Source organism: Lissotriton helveticus, chromosome 3_1, assembly GCF_964261635.1.
Source record: "Lissotriton helveticus chromosome 3_1, aLisHel1.1, whole genome shotgun sequence".
In the NCBI taxonomy this organism is placed as follows: Eukaryota; Metazoa; Chordata; class Amphibia; order Caudata; family Salamandridae; genus Lissotriton; species Lissotriton helveticus.
This window is the reverse complement of record NC_136061.1, coordinates 1,021,265,168-1,021,284,342: the sequence shown is the minus strand read 5'-3', so window position 1 is coordinate 1,021,284,342 and position 19,175 is coordinate 1,021,265,168. Positions and strand designations below refer to the sequence as shown.

At 44.9% G+C, this 19,175-nt stretch overlaps 1 protein-coding gene across 3 annotated transcripts in view; it reads right to left on the bottom strand.

The window, feature by feature from the left end:
- GPR155 (G protein-coupled receptor 155) overlaps positions 1-19,175 on the bottom strand; it is a 361,714-nt gene that overhangs the window by 249,972 nt on the left and 92,567 nt on the right. For all 3 annotated transcript variants that reach the window (XM_078681541.1, XM_078681540.1, XM_078681542.1), the window contains exon 2: positions 10,443-10,950. In XM_078681541.1, the coding sequence (XP_078537667.1) occupies positions 10,443-10,902 (460 nt within the window). In that variant the 5' untranslated portion in view covers positions 10,903-10,950. The remainder of the gene's footprint in view (positions 1-10,442; positions 10,951-19,175) is intronic.

Sequence of the window (19,175 nt, the reverse complement as noted above, 5' to 3'; positions counted from 1 at the left end):
CCTGTTTCCGAAGCCTCGAAGTGGGTAGTAACATGCAACATCCTTTCATGGGGATCCCGTCCCTCAACTTCCATTCTGCGTGGTGAAGCAGCCAGGTCTTCCACTCGAACGTGAACACGCCCTTCTGCACCCCCTTCAGGAAGCTGTCAGGCTGTATCACCCCGATAACCCTCTCCAGGTGGATGATCGAGTTTGCCGGTGCATTGTCGGGAGTCAGGCCCGACGACTGGCGTGAAAGCGCATCCGCTTTACGGTTCTCAGCACCCGGCCGGTAGGTGATCACGAAATTGAAGCCTGAGAAGAAAAGCATCCATCTCATCTGCCGTGGAGATAGGTGCCTGGCTGCTGTCATGAATTGCAGGTTCCTGTGGTCTGTAAGGACAGAGACCACGTGCTTTGCCCCCATCAGAAAGTGCCTAAATTCCGTGAATGCATCCTTAATGGCCAATAGCTCTTTCTCGGCTATATGGTAGTTCCTCTCAGCCTCATTTAACTTCCTGGACATGAACGCCACAGGATGGAGCACGCCTGACCCGGAATGTCGTTGTGATAGAATGGCTCCCAGTGCCACATCCGAAGCGTCCGCTTCAACAATGAAAGGGAGGTCCGTGTTGGGATGAGCCAACCCCGGCGCAGTCCCGAATGCATCTTTCAGGGCAGAAAAGGCTTCCCCTGCTTCGCGGGACCATACGAACGCCTGCGATTTCCTCAAAAGCTGTGTTATAGGGGCCACCAATCCAGAGAAACCATCAATGAATCTTCGATAAAAATTGGCAAAGCCGATGAAGCTTTGCACCTCCTTGATGTTCCGAGGGGGGTGGCCAGTCTCTCACAGCCTTGACCTTTCTGTCCGCCATTGTCTGTCCATCGGGGCTCAGCATAACCCCCAAGAATTCGACCCTAGTGACGTGGAAGTCACATTTGCTGAGTTTACAGAATAAACTGTTTTTTCTCAGGATCTGTAGTACGGTAGAGACATGTCTTATGTGTTCCTCCTCGCTGTTAGAGTACACTAAGATGTCATCGATGTATACTACGACGTATACATCCAGGAGTTCATGTAACACATCGTTCAGGAAGAACTGAAACGCCGCTGGGGCATTGCAGAGCCCGAATGGCATCACCATATATTCGTACAACCCAAACCGGGTCTTGAACGCAGTGTTCCACTCGTCCCCTGTTCTCATGCGCACTAGATGGTACGCTCCCTTTAAATCGAGCTTGGTGTATATCTTGGCCGTCTTCACCTGCTCTAACAACACATTGATGAGGGGCAAGGGGTACCTGTTCTTGATGCTAATGGCGTTGAGGGCCCTAAAGTCCACACAGGCACAGAGTTCCCCGTTGGTCTTAGGAATAAAGAACAGGGGAGAGGCCGCCGGGGATTTAGAGGGGCGTATAAAAGCAAGTCTCAACATCTTGTCCAGGTATGTGCGCAGGTGAGCGTTCTCGGCTTCTGATAACGCATACAGTCTGCCACTGGGCACGCTTGCCCCTGGAACCAGATCTATCTGGCAGTCATATATCCTGTGTGGGGCTAGCTCTTCGGCTTGGGTATCATCGAACACGCCTCTGTAGACCCGATAGACCTCGGGAAGATCAATGGCTTTCTCCGCCGCTGTGGCTACATCTTGGGATAGATTGTCTATCTTCCCCATCTGCTCAGATGACACCCCACAATGTTGTATGCAATAAACTGAGTCCATACGTATCTCCTGGGAGACCCAATCGACGGAAGGGTTATGTTTCTTGAGCCAGGGCAACCCCAGAATGACACCATATTGAGGAGCTTGGATGATGCTGAAATCGATTGATTCCAAATGCTCCGTCCCATACTGCACCTGGAAATCCCCGGTATGTTGGTTTATAGGTCCCGAAGCCAGCCTTCGCCCGTCAACAGCAAAAACGTCTTCTGGTACCCCCTTGTTTAGAAGACCGATCTTAATGCGAAGGGCTTCCTCCGCGTCCATGAAGAGGCCCGTGGCCCCGGAGTCCACCATGGCTTCCACCGAGACCCACTCCGCCTGTACCAACAGTCTGATGGATATGAACAGATGTCTCTGGTTCAGAGGTTTCATCAACTGTAAGGAAGGGATAGAACAATGACTCCAGAAATCCCCTTCTCTGTTCCCGGAGTCCTTCAGTTTTCCGCCACACTATCCACAGTTGCAGTGGTTGTCCTGGAGTTCCTGAAGCGTCCTGTCTTGGGCTTGACCGGGCATTCCCTCACTTAATGGCCCTTCTTGCCACAGGAAAGACACAGCCCTTGTTTACGGCGTGATTCTTTTTCCGTGGCCGTCAAGCTGGCTCGAATGGCCCCTATGTCCATGGGTTCAGCGCGAGCGGGAGGTGGTAGCTCCATGGACCCTGCCGGCCCGTGTGACAGTAGATCCTTGTCCTTCTTCTTGTGGTCGCCGCGATGCTCCCCCAGCCTATGGTCCAAATGGAGGACCAAGCCGATCAGATCCTTGCAGGTTGTGGATCAATTTCGGCAATAACGTCCTTTAGCTCTTCACTTAGGCCCTGATGAAAAAGCACTGCTTGTTTGGATGTGGGCCACTTGGTCTCCGACACCAAACGGCGGAAAGCGTTCATGTAGCGTACCAGCCCGGTGCTACCCTGGCGTAGCTCCAGTAGCTCTCTCTCTGCCGTGTAGGAATCCGCTCTCCTGTCAAAGACCTTCACGAACTCTTCCTGAAAGGATTCCCAATCATGTAGGAGAGGGTCGTCTCGACTCACCAAAGGTACTGCCCATTGGGCAGCATTCCCTGCCAGATATGATATCAGGAAGGCGACTCTCGCCTGGTTAGTGGGAAAGGATTTCGGTTTGCACGAGAAGTGCAGGGCGACCTGTGTTAGGAACACCTGTACAGTGTTTGGATCGCCACTGTATCTTTCCGGCGTAGCAAGGGGTATTGAGACTGGCATTTCCACCACCACCGCCGCAGGGGGGACCACTGCTGACACCCCTGCATCAAATGGGTTTCTCTGCAGGTTCTCCATTCGTGCCCTTATGTTCGCAGTTTCCAGTCTGGAGGTGGCTAGCTCGTTCTGCACCGCGAGTAGGGCTGCCAACACATCATCCATCGATGCCATGGTATTCCAACCCAACCGGGGGGCTGATTAAGTATAACGGTCTGATATTTTGTAATCCCTAACTGCCCTCGGGATTGGGTTATGGTTCCTCTACCATAATTAAGCACAGAACAACCCAGATAGTTCAATGTATTTATTAGAGAAATAGAACGCCGGCTTTTGACCAAGTCTTGAACAAATAATACGTGGGTTAAGTCACCTCTAATGGTGCAGCAACTACTGCATCGTCCTCCGCATGAATGCCAGTCCTGGCCTTCCCCAATGGAGGGCACCGTGCTAAGAAGTGGCCGACAATGCCACTCGAAAATAACAGTCTATGAAACCGGAGTACAATAAGACAACAGGCAAACCCGTCCCCCGCAAGAATGCCTGTCCAGGCACTCGCCAACGTGGGGTACAGTAAGTGCGCAGTTGAAGTCACTGCCACTGGTGAAGAACCCTGTTTTCACAGGATAGAGCTGAGCCCAGCTCCGCATGAAGTATCAAACTCCGGTCTGTTACCGAGTACGTAGTTTCTATGGACAAGAGGAATGCAGCGTGAAAGGTAGGAATCCACTGTGGCCAGCGCTCGGTAGGGAAGCCACAAGAAAACGAGCGCTATGGCAGAGACTCTGTACTGCTCGCCACCAGCAAAACTAGACAGAGCTTCGGAGGGGAAAGATCGGGTCGCGTAGAGCAATCGCTCTAGCATATAAACCCCGTGCCACAAACGTCTGGACAGAAAGCAATAAAAGGGACGTTGTTCCCTACCTCGTCGAGGAGACTGGAATCGCCGGCTCTGGATCCGAAATATCCGATGCTGTCCCTGTCGGCCGCCCTCATTTTAAGTTCCGCGCATGATCGCGCACAGTCTCATGGGAGTTGTAGTTTTCCCCGCTGCCTCTGCTGGGACGTGTAGTTCGTGTCCGCGCTCTGCGAGGTTCCCTTGCGCTGCTAATGCGTTCCGTATTCCAGGTGACACACGCCAAGAAGTGGCAGATCGAGGACCACGTGCTTGGCCTGCAAACCCAAAGCTCGAGCCCTTCGAGGGCAATGCTCGAGTAACAAGTAAACCCTTGGGAGTAGCTCAATAACAGGCACCTGTTCCCAAACATGTTCGGTAGGTCTTCTAAACTGTGGGGCAAGATGTTGATCCCACCATGGAAGGGTTTTCTTACACCGGAATTCAAGACATGCTGAGTACGAAAATGCTTGATGATCTAGGGACAGGCATAATTTGCAAACCAGATGGAGTAGTGTCCTAGGGGACTTCGCTTGACACTTCTGGCAGAAATGGAACAGAATTCTGTTCATTACTTGTTCATTCTCCGAAGACATTTCCCGGGCCTGCTTACAGGCTTTGTTGTTGTTTCACCCCTTCTAAGAGCCCCTGCAGCTAGACTCTGCCGATCGCCTAAAGATTCAGCCCCCCCCCAAAAAATTATTTCATCTTAGCACCAACATTAGACCAAAATATTGCCTCCAGAAGAAAAGCGGAAACCCTCACTAATTAGTTGAAGGCTACCTACGTGTTTCCTAATTGCCAAATAAAGTATTTTGAAGTGTGGCAGTACACTCGGTGGCTGTGCCTGTAAGAAGATAATTCACATTGGCAACATTGGCTCTAGTTTCCTTTTCTTAATAAGTTTGAGGACTTGCACAGTATGGCACTATACTGATGAGTGAGGCTCCATGAAGAAAATCTCTTTGAAAGATTCAGTGTGGAGCGCTTCATTTCATTGAGCCCAGAGGTAAAAAATAAGTGAAGTATAGCCATTATGTAAGCAGTACAACAGGAAAAGAGCATCACAAGTCAATTTTATAACTTTGCATATTAAAGCAAAGCATTTATACAACTGAAGGATTTAAATGTTAATATGGGAAGACAATGTACTTCTTCCAACACCACTGACATTCTTAAAGCACAATGAGAAATGTAGCATAATCGTGGGGTATTTACGTTTGCATGTTCAAGTGTTATTGATTGCACTGTGAATAAATATATAGAAACACACAAAATGTTTGTGTTCTTTAAATGAAATAAGCTGCATATTATGGACCTGTGCCAAACAACATGTTTTGCTTTAAGCTTATAAAAAACTGAAGGAGAACATGGTGTGAGTCTGCAGAGCAACTGTCCAAAAACAATGTTGATTCTTTGTGCTTGAGCACCTATTCCGGCAGAAGAAAGGCTCTCTTATTACAATGTTTGCAATTGAATTAAGCATAATTTAGGCAAACAGCACGGCCTCTTTTCTTGGTTAAAAAGGGTTGGGAGGGAATCTTGCGGTCTTCCTCAAGTGTCAGCGACTCCCTGCACAAAGGCTGCGTCTCTGTCTCTTTCAACAAGTTGCAGAAAACATGCATCATGCACAAAATACTCACAAAATACATGCATGCAAGTATAATACACCACAGAATGCAAGCTTTTCTCTGCCTACCTTTCCCCAGAGTCTCACTAATTTGGTGGCAAGATAAACAAGCATTGGCATAGCCAATATGACTCACCTAGGCAAGAGCTACTGGCATTGGCAATATGTTTTAGCCATGTTGCACACCAGCATGGCTGCTGTTCAGCATGGCTGACAGTTAGCGGGGTAAAGGACACTGGCGTGGAATGTCGTAAAGTGGAGTAGAGCGGAGTGTCATGGAGTGGCGTAGAGTTGAATGGAGTGAACTGGAGTGTCATGGGGTGGCGTGAAGGGAGTTGTGTCAAAGTGGAAGGGAGTAGTGATGAGGGGGGAGAGTGTCAGAGGGGGGTAGGGTGTTGTGTGGTGGCACAGATTGTGGTGGGGTACAGAAGAGTGGAGTGCTGTAGAGCAAAGTGGTGTAGGCCAGAGTATATTGTCATAGAGTGGAGTGGCATAGAGTGGAGTAGTGCAGGAGAGTGGAATGGGCTGGAGTAGATTTGAGTGGCGTAAAGTGAGGGGAGTAGCATAGAGTGGAGTGGAGTGGCGTAGTGTGGTGTAGAGTGGAATCGTGTGCAGTAGAAGTGTGCAGTAGAATAGCGAAGAGAAAAGTGGCAAGGAGTGGTAAAGAGGGAGTTGAGATGAGCATTGTAGAGTGGAATAGTGTTGTAGAGTGGCGTCGAATGTTGTAGAGTGGAGCAGAATGTTGTAGAGTGGAGTAGAGGGTTATAGAGTGGAGAAGGGTTTGATGGAGTAGAGCGTTGGAGTAGAATGGCCTAGAGTGAAGTGGCATATAGTACACTGGTGCAGAGTAGATTGGCGTGGAGTGCAGTGGGTAAAGTGCACTTGTTTTGACTAAAGTGGTATGCAGGGTGTAAGAAACCAAGCCTTTTTGCAGATGCCCCCCAATGTTTGCCCCCATTTGGACTACTAGAAGCTAGTTTTCTACTGCCAATGCACCGAAGCCTGCTAACCAGGCCTGTGCACTCTCCCTAAAACAGACACGTTTGAATTTGTAACTTCAATTAACAAAGGACTTTTACCCCCTTATAAGTCCCTGGTATATGGTACCAGAGGTACCCAGGGAATGAGTGTTAAAGGGGTCACCAGGGCCTGAAGCACTGTTTGTGACACCCTGAGCGACCAAAGTAAACTATAGAAAGCCTGCCATTGCAGACTTCAGGAGCAGTGTAAGCTCAAACTCGACTTTACCCTCACCATGTTTGGCGAAGTCAATGCACTGTTTTTAATATTTGCCAATTATCCCTAAGGAAGGCCTCCTGAGCCCAGACGGCAGGATGCATTATAATAAAGGTGTGGCCATGTATACGGAAGCTTATTTGTCCCTACAGTGGTATTTACCATTAAAGGACATAATAGGTGATAGACGGTCCATAGGATAACATGGACTGGCACCCGGGCAAATCAGAGGTTGGCAGCTCCATTATGGTACTGCCTAAATATATTGTGTTTGTTGTAAAACATGCCTCATCGCCCCTGAAATGAATCTCGTGCTGAGGATGTGGCATGCACCCAGATGGCTACTTCAGAAGTTTCCCACCTGGTTGTCCTAGTATTTCCTGACCTCTGGCTGCAAGCCCATGCTTGCTGCCGCCAAGACAGGAATCTGACCTGCTCCCAGGAGATGTGAACTCAATGGCCTGGATGAAAGGGAGGTCACACCTCCCTCCCTGACAGGCTGGCTAGTGAAGTGGCCCATCAAGGCGATGTGTTTCAAAGGCTGCACCGCCTATGATATGCAACCAGGCTGCCTCCCAAAGGAGGAAACACCCCCACCCCTCTCCTCTCCTCAACCCAGGCACATTTGCACCAGAGCACCGTGATTCGCTGCTCATATAGGGGCTTGGAGGCTGGGCATGTTCCCCACCAGGGTGTGTAATGCAGCTGAGTGAGAAAATGCAAAGTGCGCAGGATTGTTTGGCCAGCCCAAGAGGGCAGGCCAAGCAGTCATGCGCTCTTAGGGAGCGTGCGCAACACTCCTTCCCCTGCTCCGTGTATTGGCCAGAACCACCCGCCCCTCACCAAAGCAGGAAGGAAATCGAAAATGATAATGTTAGTTCTTATAATTTTCGTTTTGCTTTTACACTGCTCACAGAGCAGTGGGGTGACGCTTCTCCACCTTAGCGGAGGAACTGCCACAGCATTAGTGCCCAATCATAGCGGGTCACAAACAGCAACCTACCTAGTTAATATTAATTATGCAGGTATTTCAACGACCTCCCCCCGCGACTGGAAGTTTGAGATGGAATGTATTACTATATTGATCGCATTACAAAATAAAAACCCAGTTGCAAAAAGTATGTGCACAATTTGCATCCAGCTTTTGCAACCTGCTTGTTCATAAATTTGGCCCTTTGTTCTTAATGAACCTGGCTTACTCCGGTTGGACAGTCTTGGACAGCTATCGCAAATCATTTTATCAAAAACTGTGAAGTCTTGGTTGAGTGATGCTAACCATCGACCTTAAGGTGGTATGAAAGAACAACGGTAGGGGTTATTTATCCTATTTAACCTGTAATGATACATTTCACTCATCATCGAATATCTTTCTCAGTTTTAAGAAGTACATTTTTTAGTCAACTGCTATTTCTTTTCATTATTATTGTTCTTTACAGAATTCAACACTGAAAGTGGTCAAAAAACAAACTTGCTTGGTCTACCTCTTCCATCAATATAGATTGCTCTAAAATTTCACTGGTCTCACTTCTGCAAGGATGAAACTAATAAAAATAGCAGGGTAATTGTGAATATGGACCACATGTATCATGCATTTTACTGGTTGTAAATGGCCCGATTCGCAGAATGAGGCTGTTGGCGACCGGCAAACTGCATTTTGAAGTGTATGAATTCAATTTGTGATTCAGTAACATGTTGGCAAATCGCTCTTTATTTTTTATTAGGAAGGGGCATGTTCAGGGCATCCCTTTCTAATACCTAATTGCAGCAGAATGAAGGAATGTTTTGTGACCAAAATGTGATCACAAAACATTTGCATTTTACCACTTACTTCGAGTAGATGGTAGCCCATTGCCAAACGGGAAGGGGTCTCCATGGGACCCTTTCCTCTTTGGGAAAGGTAGGAAAAACTTTTTTTGAGAGCAGGCAGAGCTCCTATGGACCACTGCCTGCTCTAAAAAATGAAAAGAAAACTTTGCATTTTTCTTTTTTAAAGGCAACCCTTTTTCCTTGAAGGAAAACAGTCAGCATTTCATTTTTTTTTTTTTTAAATGATTGGTTTACTTGAAAACAATCATGGACATGGTGGTCTACTGACCCTGGCAGGCGCCCATCCCTGTGATTTTAGCAATTCCCAAAGGGTTGCAAATTGCATCCTAGCACATTAATATTCATGAGGTAGGTCGATTTGCGAGCCACTAGTAATTGCTATATAAAACTCAAGGAGTTTCATACCTTAGGAATTGCGATTACCTAATTGCGATTCACAGAAAATCACAATTAGGTAACGCTATTTCCAATACTGATGCATGTGGCCCTATATGATTTTCTCATCCTCCTTAAAATGTGCCTGTCCTGTCAAGCCATTTGTATATTGCTACAATGGAACTTTTTGGGGAAAGAAAATACTGCAATGTGTCCTTTGCAGCAGACAATTAAAGTAGTGCCTCATAACATATGCTACCTTGCATCACAGCACATAAAACCAAATGAGTTGACAAGTTTGCAACAACCTGCAGAGCTCGGGCCATATGTATCAAGCCAAATTGCGATTTCAAACGCTGAAATTTGCAGAATTTCAGCGTTTGCGATTGCAATTTAGCAGTGTGCAATGTATCACACAAAAACCCACTTGCAAAATAAGGAATCACAAAATGTGCGATTCCCTATTTTGCAATTGCATTTAAGGAATCGCAAACTGTGATTCCTTAAATGCAATGTAGGAAGCACCCAAGTTGTGCAATTTTGGATTAAGGAATCGCAAATTACCACCAACTTCAGGTTGGTGGTAATTTGCAATTTCTTGGAAAAATGCACATGTCTGCATTTTTCAAAGTGCCATGTTGCGCACATACATGCCCTTATGATATGTATGTGCGCCACATCTGCACCCATGCTTATTTCAGGGATGCAACAGGGTGTCCTTGTACCTAATGGGTACTCGCAAATTGCGAATGGCTCCCCATTCATTCCTATGGGCTTACAGGCCCATAGGAATGAATAGGGAGGTATTCCTTAATTGCGAATCGCAATTTGCGATTCGCAATTAAGGAATATATAGGATTCGCAAACGTTTTTGCAAATCCTACATACATTGCGTTTTGCGATTCTCAAATAGCAATACGCAAAAAAATCGCTATTTGAGAATCGCAAAACAACATTTTGATACATATGGCCCCTGGTTTCTGTAAGGGTGAGGGTCCCATCACATGTCAAGCATTTTTTAATGACAACGATTTCAACCATACAGTGTATGTATAACTTTTTTCAGTTTTCAGTCAGACTGCTTCACTAGAGCTTAGTAAGTAAGCCTGGCCTTTGAAATCTCAAAATTATTTCAAACGTTCTTTCAATTATGTTCCAGTTGCATGCAGTCCAGTCCGACCGAATACATTTCACTCATTCTTTCACTCCAAACTTCAAAATGGAGGTGAGGTAACTTAAGGCCAGATAAAAAAAATTCTGGCGATAATAATCAAATGTGGAGGAGTGGTACATACTAACAACTTCTAAACGTGAGTATTTGGAACTTGTTAGGACATTCAGCGAACAAGAGTTTACGCGGTTGTCACAAATTGCATTTTAGTATGTACAGATAAACATAAAAAACCCAAATCATTTGGTTGAACCCTCTTTAACAGTACTGCCATTTGGGTATTTCTTCTTTAAAAATATCGAAAACATATCCACAGTTACATTGCATTAAAGGCAAGGACATATCAAGTGAACATTGGTAAGAGAATAGAAAAAAGAGGTTCTTACCTATAGGATATCCGAGTGCAAAATCATTACTTTGTGTGGCAAAAATGGGGAACAGACCGGCTTTACTGAACCGACTGTCAGGACTGGCAACTAACAATGTTAGACCACATACTATGAAAAATACAGATGCTTTGGCAATTAAAATACTATAAAGAAAAGACCAGTTAACATGTGAAAATTCAAGTACCACCATTTTGTGAAATAATAAAGCTGGGAGAGCAAAACGGGAAACATAATTCCCTAGTCCTTTGGACTGTGTGGCTGAAATCACGTTGAGTCTTCCAGCTATGTAGCCACAAAGGATGATGCCAAAGCACTCTAGCAGAGCTGGGAAAAGTCTGTTAATGGACATGGATGGATTATTGTCGGTCCCATTGGAATGGTTGCTCATTTCATGAATGAGAGCCTGATTCAAGCCAAGTGATGAGAAGTTCTTCATTCCAAACCCTGAGGAGCACATAATGTTCTTTGATTTCCCGGTTTCAAATAAAGTGCATTGTGCTGCGACCTAAAAGCCAAAAAAATACACAAAAACTGTGTTAATATAGAGTACACACATTATTAGCTTACTTAATAAATGACCTAAGAACAGTGTAGATTAATAAGGTTTTGATCATTAACGTTTTAAGTGCAATAGGTGGTCCAGTCGAAGCCCTCTTCTTCACTACGCGTTGTACCTGGACACTGTATATGTTTTAAAAAGTCCCCCCATATTCCATCGAATGAACACGTGAAGTAAATGAGTCCAATATCTCCGGGAGGGCTGAGAAGCCACTCCCTCATCTACCACAAAACATTTTTTTTTTATTCACAAAAAGAGCAAACGTATGGATTTCACAGCAAAATATTACCGGTAAACTATCCTGGCTGAAAATCATACGTTATATAGAGAGTCCTAGAAAGGAGTTCAATAAATAATCTACTACATATGGATCTGAATATTAACAGCTGAGAGTATTGTGTATCCACAGAAGCATACTATGTAGGTATATATAAGAATGTTTATTGATGATCCTTCAAGGGCTGCATAATGGGACAAATGGAATTAGGCTACCTGAAGGCAGCCCTTGGATGCAAAGTTGTTTATTGGTGGTTTTCCCTGACTTCTGCGCGGCCTGCCAAGACCTGCTTCCCAAACTCCTATTAGGTACTTTTTTAGACCTTTTATTAATTCACATGCTTTGAATAAAATATCAATAATTGTTTTAATGAAAGTTACTGTAAGAAACTTAGTCTTTATAGACCAATCAGGTACTTCTTGAACTCAGTGCAGCTTTAGACTTTGTGTACCAAGAGATTCTACTTAATCACTCCTATGAAGTAGAAGTCTCTGACTCCGCGCTCTCCGGATTTAGGTCCTTCATTTGAGCCCACACAGCAATTTAAACTGAGTACCTTCCTGACCAGCTCTTATTAGGTCTTGTGTGGAATTCTGCAAGTGTACCCTGGGCTACACGTTCACTGCAGAAACTATCTGCTTCTCCTATTTGAAATGATCAACTATTTACTTTACCAGTACCATGGTGACGTTCCACAACTCCATCTCAATATCAACAACGAAGAAATTGAAGTATAGGCCTTGGGACACTGCCTACTTCTCCTGGATCGTAAATGCAATGCGCCTAATAGGTTCTTAAACCAATGTACTTAATTTACAAATGCAACACCAATCTCTTATCCATCCAAACAATGGCATTTACTAATAACCTTTGGTATAAGGTATCCACAAAATTTCCCAACTTGTAAATGGGCTTTTGTATATAAAAAAAAAAGTTGATTTGCCGTCGCAAACTTAATGATGTTGTGAATAGTGGGGCTTGTGATAGCATAACAGATTTGTATATCAGGCGCCTATTTACGGCAAATGCTTTTAAGTCTCCACGGATATGGAGTAGTGTGGCTCACTGGTTAGAGGCGGCAGACCCGGAAGCAGAGAACGGCCCGGGACCAGGGTTCAATTCCCGACGCGGCAGGGTTGTGGACCAGGGTCAGCGGACTCGACAATTCTTGCCTCGGTGACTACTCTAACCAGGGATTACACTCGGCAACTCTGGGCATTAAGCTTGCCTCATCCCCTCAACGGCCCCCCACAGACGCCAGGGATGCCTGGTTTCACCTTGGAGATACCCAGAAGGGACCATCTCACAGGGAAAGCCAGGACGGGTTCCCCAGCGGTCTTCAGCGCCGGGACGCTTACGGGCAGCTGTGCGCTTTACAAGTCCTACACATTACATTACGGACATGGCCTACTTGGGTCTGTGGAGCAGTACTGAGTATGAGAAATATCTTACTCCATACGTTAATGTTTTACCTAGTGATCATTTTTATTTTTCGAAAATGTATAACTCATTAATCAGTATTGTAATTCTACGTTGTGCATCAATTACAGTTTAAATCACCAATTGCACCTTGTTTACTTTGTTTTTCTGTCTTTCCACATTCAACAATACTGTGTGACTGTCACCAATTTTTCAAACAATGAGATAGTTTATAAAACCTTTAATGCAAACCCATTTAGTTTTGTCCCTTTCTCCAAAGTCAATGGCATTGTTTTTTTTAACAATTTATAGTTTGAAATGTACATCAAGCAGCATACTCAGTGAGTTAGGATTTGAAAAGTCCCTCGCACGGTGAAGGACTTGCATCCCTGCCCTGAGTGCCACGTCTGCAACAAAATCTGGATTCCGGATGCTAATATTTGGTCACAGGTGACCACGGATCATGCGTGTGTGCCACGACCTAGACCGGTTTCAGGAACTGCGGTCTTGTTCGACAGGAGGTGGTGTAACCAAAGCACTACCCTTGCAGGGGTAAAGGGCCACTACTCTTACCAGGAGTTAAATAGCACGAGTGCGGTTAAGGCAGCATACCCTGTTTCAGTAATGATCATCCGAAGTGTGAACAGGCCTTTTTAGATCTCGGCTAGCGTGGGATGCGCTTGCGCAGTCTCGCTGGTGAGATTTTATGTCTCTTAGTATGAATTGATACAGGGGTTAGCCTGGTTTCAGCTGCTGTTTGTAGCCGGTTATTGATGTCTAATAGTTACGGATTTCATTCCTCTCTCTTGGCTGGCTGGCGGTGTCTGATAGTGTTTATTGATTAGATCGCTTGCACTTTTAATTACCCAATCAATTTTTTTCTTGCTCACCCCCAAGCTGAACCATTGAAAACCATTTGTAAATGGACAGCAGAAATCTCCCCCAGAGAAATGTGAAACATTGTAACTGCAAAACCAAAACTTGAGTGAGATTTTGAATTTAACACCACTTTATATTCTGTAAAAACAGCACCACAATGATCTGTTGCACTATCAACACTCCTTATCCGAATTGACTTGTTTATTAGGGGACAATATCCGCGTAGACTGCCTTGTCCTGTTTTTATTTCACGTAGTATGCGGCGCCCTCCATTGTCGTGCAGTGACGCTCCACACAAGCCCTGCCACAGAATCTAACCAGAACTTCATTTCTGGACAAAAAGTTAAACGTGGCTAGATCACGGTTTGAGAGAGCCCTTCCACCAGAAAATTAGAGTGCAACAGTCACCGTCAAAAAAAGGTGGTGGCTTGGTGTTGTGTGTGTGTCTGACTCTGTGTGTATGTGGCTCTGTGCATCTGTGTGTCTGTGTCTGTGTGTGTGTGTGTGTGTCTCTGGCTCTGTGTGTGTGGCTCTGTGTGTGTGTGTGGCTGTGTGTGTGTGTGGCTCTGTGTGTGTGGCTGTGTGTGTGTGTGTGTGTGTGTGTGTGTGTGTGTGTGTGTGGCTGTGTGTGTGTTTTTGAAACATAAATAAAAATAAATAAAACGCATTGTTATTTGCAATGTCAATAGCTCAAGCTCGCGTAAATACGCGAGCTAGTGCAACAGTTACCGTCAAAGAAAGGTGATGGCTTGGTGTTTTGTGTGTGCCTGGCTCGGAGTGTGTGTCTGGCTCGGAGTGTGTGTGTGTGTGTGTATAACTCTGTGCGTGTGTGTGTGTGTGTGTGTGTGTGGGGCTCTGTGTGTGTGTGGCTCTGTGTGCGAGTATGGCTCTGTGTGTGAGTGGCTGTGTGTGTGAGTGGCTGTGTGTGTGAGTATGGCTCTGTGTGTGTGTGTGTGTGTGGCTCTGTGTGTGTGTGGCTTTGTGTGTGTGTCTGGCTCTGTGTGTGTGTGTATGGCTGTGTGTGTGTGTGTGTGTGTGTGTGTGTGTGTGTGTATGGCTGTGTGTGTGTGTGTGTGTGTGTCTGTGTGTGTGTTTTTGAAACATAAATAAAACGCATTGTTATTTGCAATGTCGATAGCTCAAACTCGCGTAAATACGCGATCTATTGCATTTCAAATGTAATAGGTCTCGCATTTGCGAGAGATTAAGCTATGGGCATTGTAAATCACAATGCCATTTATTTATATGTTTTAAAAACAAAAATACGAGACCATTGCATTGTAAATGCTTGTTACCTGGGTCACTGGAGTGGGCATATCGGCCCACTCATGTAACGCTCTGTTGCTGTGTGCTTTACTCACCCTTGGCCAAAATCATGTAAGCATGTAGCACTGTGTAGCGCATGTGTGTTTTCTTGTGTGTGCCTGCGAGTGGTACAATGCCTGGAGGCCTGTGTGTTCCATACTGGAAGCCCAGGGCCTTCAGAAGACATGTGGAGGAGCCCCAAAAATAGATTTCTTGATGGTCACGTTCCGGAGAGCTGGGTTAGGCACACAGTGGAGGAACAGAGCCAGGCTTCCCTGTGCACTTCAAAAGGGCTCTTTGCTTCTGAAAAGGTTACTGGTCAGTAGGGCCTAGGCACATTTCAGGAAGGGGGTGGAACTGATGAGGAAATCATAAAGAGTAAGGGTGGGGGCCTTTGTAACCTTTTGTTAGGCATTTATCAGTAAGGCTGACTTTCAGGTCTCACATGGCGTTTGTTGTGGGGCTATCTGGGTTGGAGTCACTCCTGCTGTGACAGACTGCTTCCAGGGCAAAGGACAGGCATTTCAAAGGAGACATCCCACACAACAAGAACTTCAAGGCATGAGACACTAAATCACATTACTGCCTGGAAATTCATTATAAAAGGGGGAGCTGGAGGCTCCCAAATTTTCCACTATCAAGCAGTCAGCCATGGCTGTACCACGACAACAAGAAGTTCAACAAGACTTCTGTCCTGTATATCCAGGATTGGGGATAAAGGTCGGATAGTCTCCCAGCTGGGAGAGGGGGGACATCACCCAGAGAACTCAAGATCGGGTTGTGTGCTGCCAAATGATGTATTCAAAAAGGAGCTGGAACTTCCTTGTTGATTAAGCAAGTTACTTTATTTAAGTTATGATGTTAAGTAGTAAGTTATAATGACAACCCCATCAGGAGCAGCTGTCCTGCTGCTCAGCCCTCACCCAACTGACATTCACGAAGCACTAGCATTCCACTCATCCAACATTCTACATCACATGCATTCTAGCTGAGCAGCAGGGAGACTCAAGATACAACAGTTACAAACCCCATATGCCAAAGGGGGCTGATGCGAAGATATACCTTGCTGCAGGGATCGGCCGTCCACTTTTTTTCTGTCCCGAGTCAGGGGGTTCTCTGTGAAGGTACCTGTTGCTGCACCGACTGGGCTGCCCGCCCATGTGCTGGCCAAAATCTGCAATCCCATATTCGAAGAGGGCTGCAGTGTAGAGCAAAGGCTGCCACCTTGGTGCACCATATGCCAAGAGGGAGTGCTGGCACAGTACACAGCATATGATTGCAAAGGGCAGTGGTTGCAACTCGTGGCCTGAAGCCCCAACTGAAGCATCAGAAGCCAAGTGATTGCCCCCGGCCTGCTAGTAGGATCAGAGTTACTAACTGCAACATTCGAGGGGCGCCATGGATGACCAGCTGTGCCTGCAGTGACAAGACTACCATTCATCGCCAGCATCTGCTTCAGTCCAATGCAACATTGAAGAGCTGAATGGTCCCGAGTCTTCCATATCGCGACACCAGACAGGGTAAGAATGATTGCAAGGTTGGAGACAACAGGGTGAACTTGCTCTGCCTCACAGCGCTACACCGCTAGAACACTTTAACTACTTACCTATCAAAAATGGGGAATAACCACAGCCAGTAGGCAGGGAAGTGGAACTCAGGACCTTGCTTGGCCAACGCTAGAGTGTTTGCCTTAGGGCTGTGTATATTGTTTGTCTATGTCGTTGATGGAGCAAGGGAGTGACAACATATTTTGTGCACCCCTTGTGAAATTAATTTTTCATAACTATCACACGTATTAATCGAGTTGAATGTTAAACTAATCAACAAAAAGAAAAACACACACAGAAAAAGTACACGTGGGATACTAATTTGCTTGTGTTGCAAACCGTAATACCGTAATCATGTGAAATCGTCATACTAATATAGTGCAATAATGCTTTTAAGTAAGCAGAGCAATGCATGTATGCTTATTATATGTATTTTTCGTGGCAAAACAAACAAAATTGGTGAGTAAACAATGCATTTTCGTTGCTTTTTGCTAGGTAACCATTAACAGGGGAAAACTTAGAATGGTGGGAGGTAAACAGAAGGGCTTTACTTCAAAATCTAACGTTTAATTGTATTCGTTTCTGTAATAGTTCCCATTAAGGCCAGTGCGGCCTACTATAAAATGGAGGTTTTGCAAGACTTCGAGAGAGTATGACTCTATGCATGCGCGACTGTGCTCGATAGATGTATAAACGGCCTGTGCCTGGGCTACTGATGTTATAAAAGAGGCTGTTGGAAGAGAGAGAAAAAGGCTGTTCCTGAATTTACTTTCGCACCACGACATGCTGTCGGACTGAATGATTTTTGGGTGTAAAAGACTTTGAAATTTTCCTGACTTTAACTTTTGACTGGGTATAGAATTGAATGCGGAGTCCTGATGGGAGGTAGACATCGAGGAAGATAGAAAGGCTGAATTTTTGGGAACCTGTGTCGTTTATTCCTGTTGTATTCTTCATTACAAAGAAAATTGGTAATATAACTTTCAAATTTCTTATTTCTAAACTGTTTTACTAATAAATGTAAAACTTTATTGAATCAATTTTTTCCCCTTCTCGAATACCTAATAAGAAATGTTTTAATAAAATTTATCAATAAAGGTTAGAAGTTTCAACTTAAAGTCATGACAAAATAATCGAGTTAATAAGAGAAATAAAGCTAAATAAAATAGTGAATTAAGCTGGTCTTGATTTCCATCAACTAACTTCTACTAGCTGGTCCATCTACCAAAATAGTGGGGTGCCTTAATGTTGTTTTCATGAACTTAAAATACCATGGTGATGTCCATAGAATGCATATGTATATAATGTATAGAACTTAAAATTGTAGATTAATTAGGGTACTCCGCTGTCCAGCAGCTCGTCCTCTACGTTTCACTGATCTTGGGAGCAGTGTGATTTGTGTGAATGAGTGACTCGCGGTGCTATGGGCCCCACCGACGAGTGAAGTCTGATAACTTCTGAGTATTCCGTGATGGTTTGGAGGGTTGTTTGAGAGCAGCGCTGGATCATCGTGTTCCACATATAAATACTACATTTGTCATAAAAGCGAGTGTCAGCATAGACATTTATTTAATGGGGTTCATGAAAGTATGTTGGGTCTTGAGCCTGTGTTCATTGTGCACATATCGAGCAGCCTTGGACTGCTCGACCCGCGATACCACCGAGAGTCAAGTGCTGAATGGGTACTTGGTCCAGTTGCTCTGGACTCACAGTAGTTCGAGCCCCCAGACATGAGGGGTAAGAGGTCTCAACCTCTGAAAGGGGTTCTGACACTTATATATTTGATGCACAAACCGCTCACTTACTAGTACAATATTATCCTACAAACCAATCTTCAACGGTCTTGGGATTCACAATGAATACTCAAATAGTCGTCTTGTTTCTTTCTATCTGCCATGTCTGCCATTTGAAAAAAGAACTTGGCAGGCATCTTAAACTCTTTTTCAACTGAATTCTTTAAGCAGGTCCTTCCTCAATTTCACCGTTTGCAATGCAAGTCTTCAATCACTCTTTCGTTTTGAAGAGTCGCCAATTGTTTTTTTCCCCCCCATATCTAGCCCTTGCAATTCCAAAGTGAAGAGATGACTCATATGGAATGCAAATGAGTTGCCTAGCAGCTTAGAATGTTATCTTTGAAGTAGATCAAACTGAGCTGTGAAGCAGGCTGTGGATGAGCTGGAGGTCCCTGTACCAACTCTACAATAAAGATATCAATCTTATCAATCTATTTGGACTCATCTTTACATTGGCGACGAGGGAAACCTTTCTGCACAAGGGGCAGCTGCTGGTGCCTCCACCCTTGGACTTTGGAATATTTTATATATCATCATCCACCATCTAGTGAGTAAACTGATTAAATTCTGTATCCAGACTTTCAACTATTTTAACTCTACCTTTGATAAGAGGTGAATACAAAATTTTGGAAGCAATATGAACTTTTATTCAATCAAAATGGAATTCATGTGAAATGTACTGGTATTTTCTAGCGCTTCAAGTCTGGAAATAGCAAAAATGTATACTTGAACTTTATTGTGGTTGGACACAGAGCTTGATCTACTAAAATAACTGGAGTAATATTGGTGTTTTATGGTGCTCGCATAGGTTCTTTTTGCATCGGTATTTACGAGCGCTGAATTATCTGCTTTCAACTATTCCCGATTTTCAAGCCTTTTTGGCGAATTGTCATAGCTGGCGAAAATCGGGAAACTGACTGTTACTTGTCAGCTTGAATCTAAACAGCGACG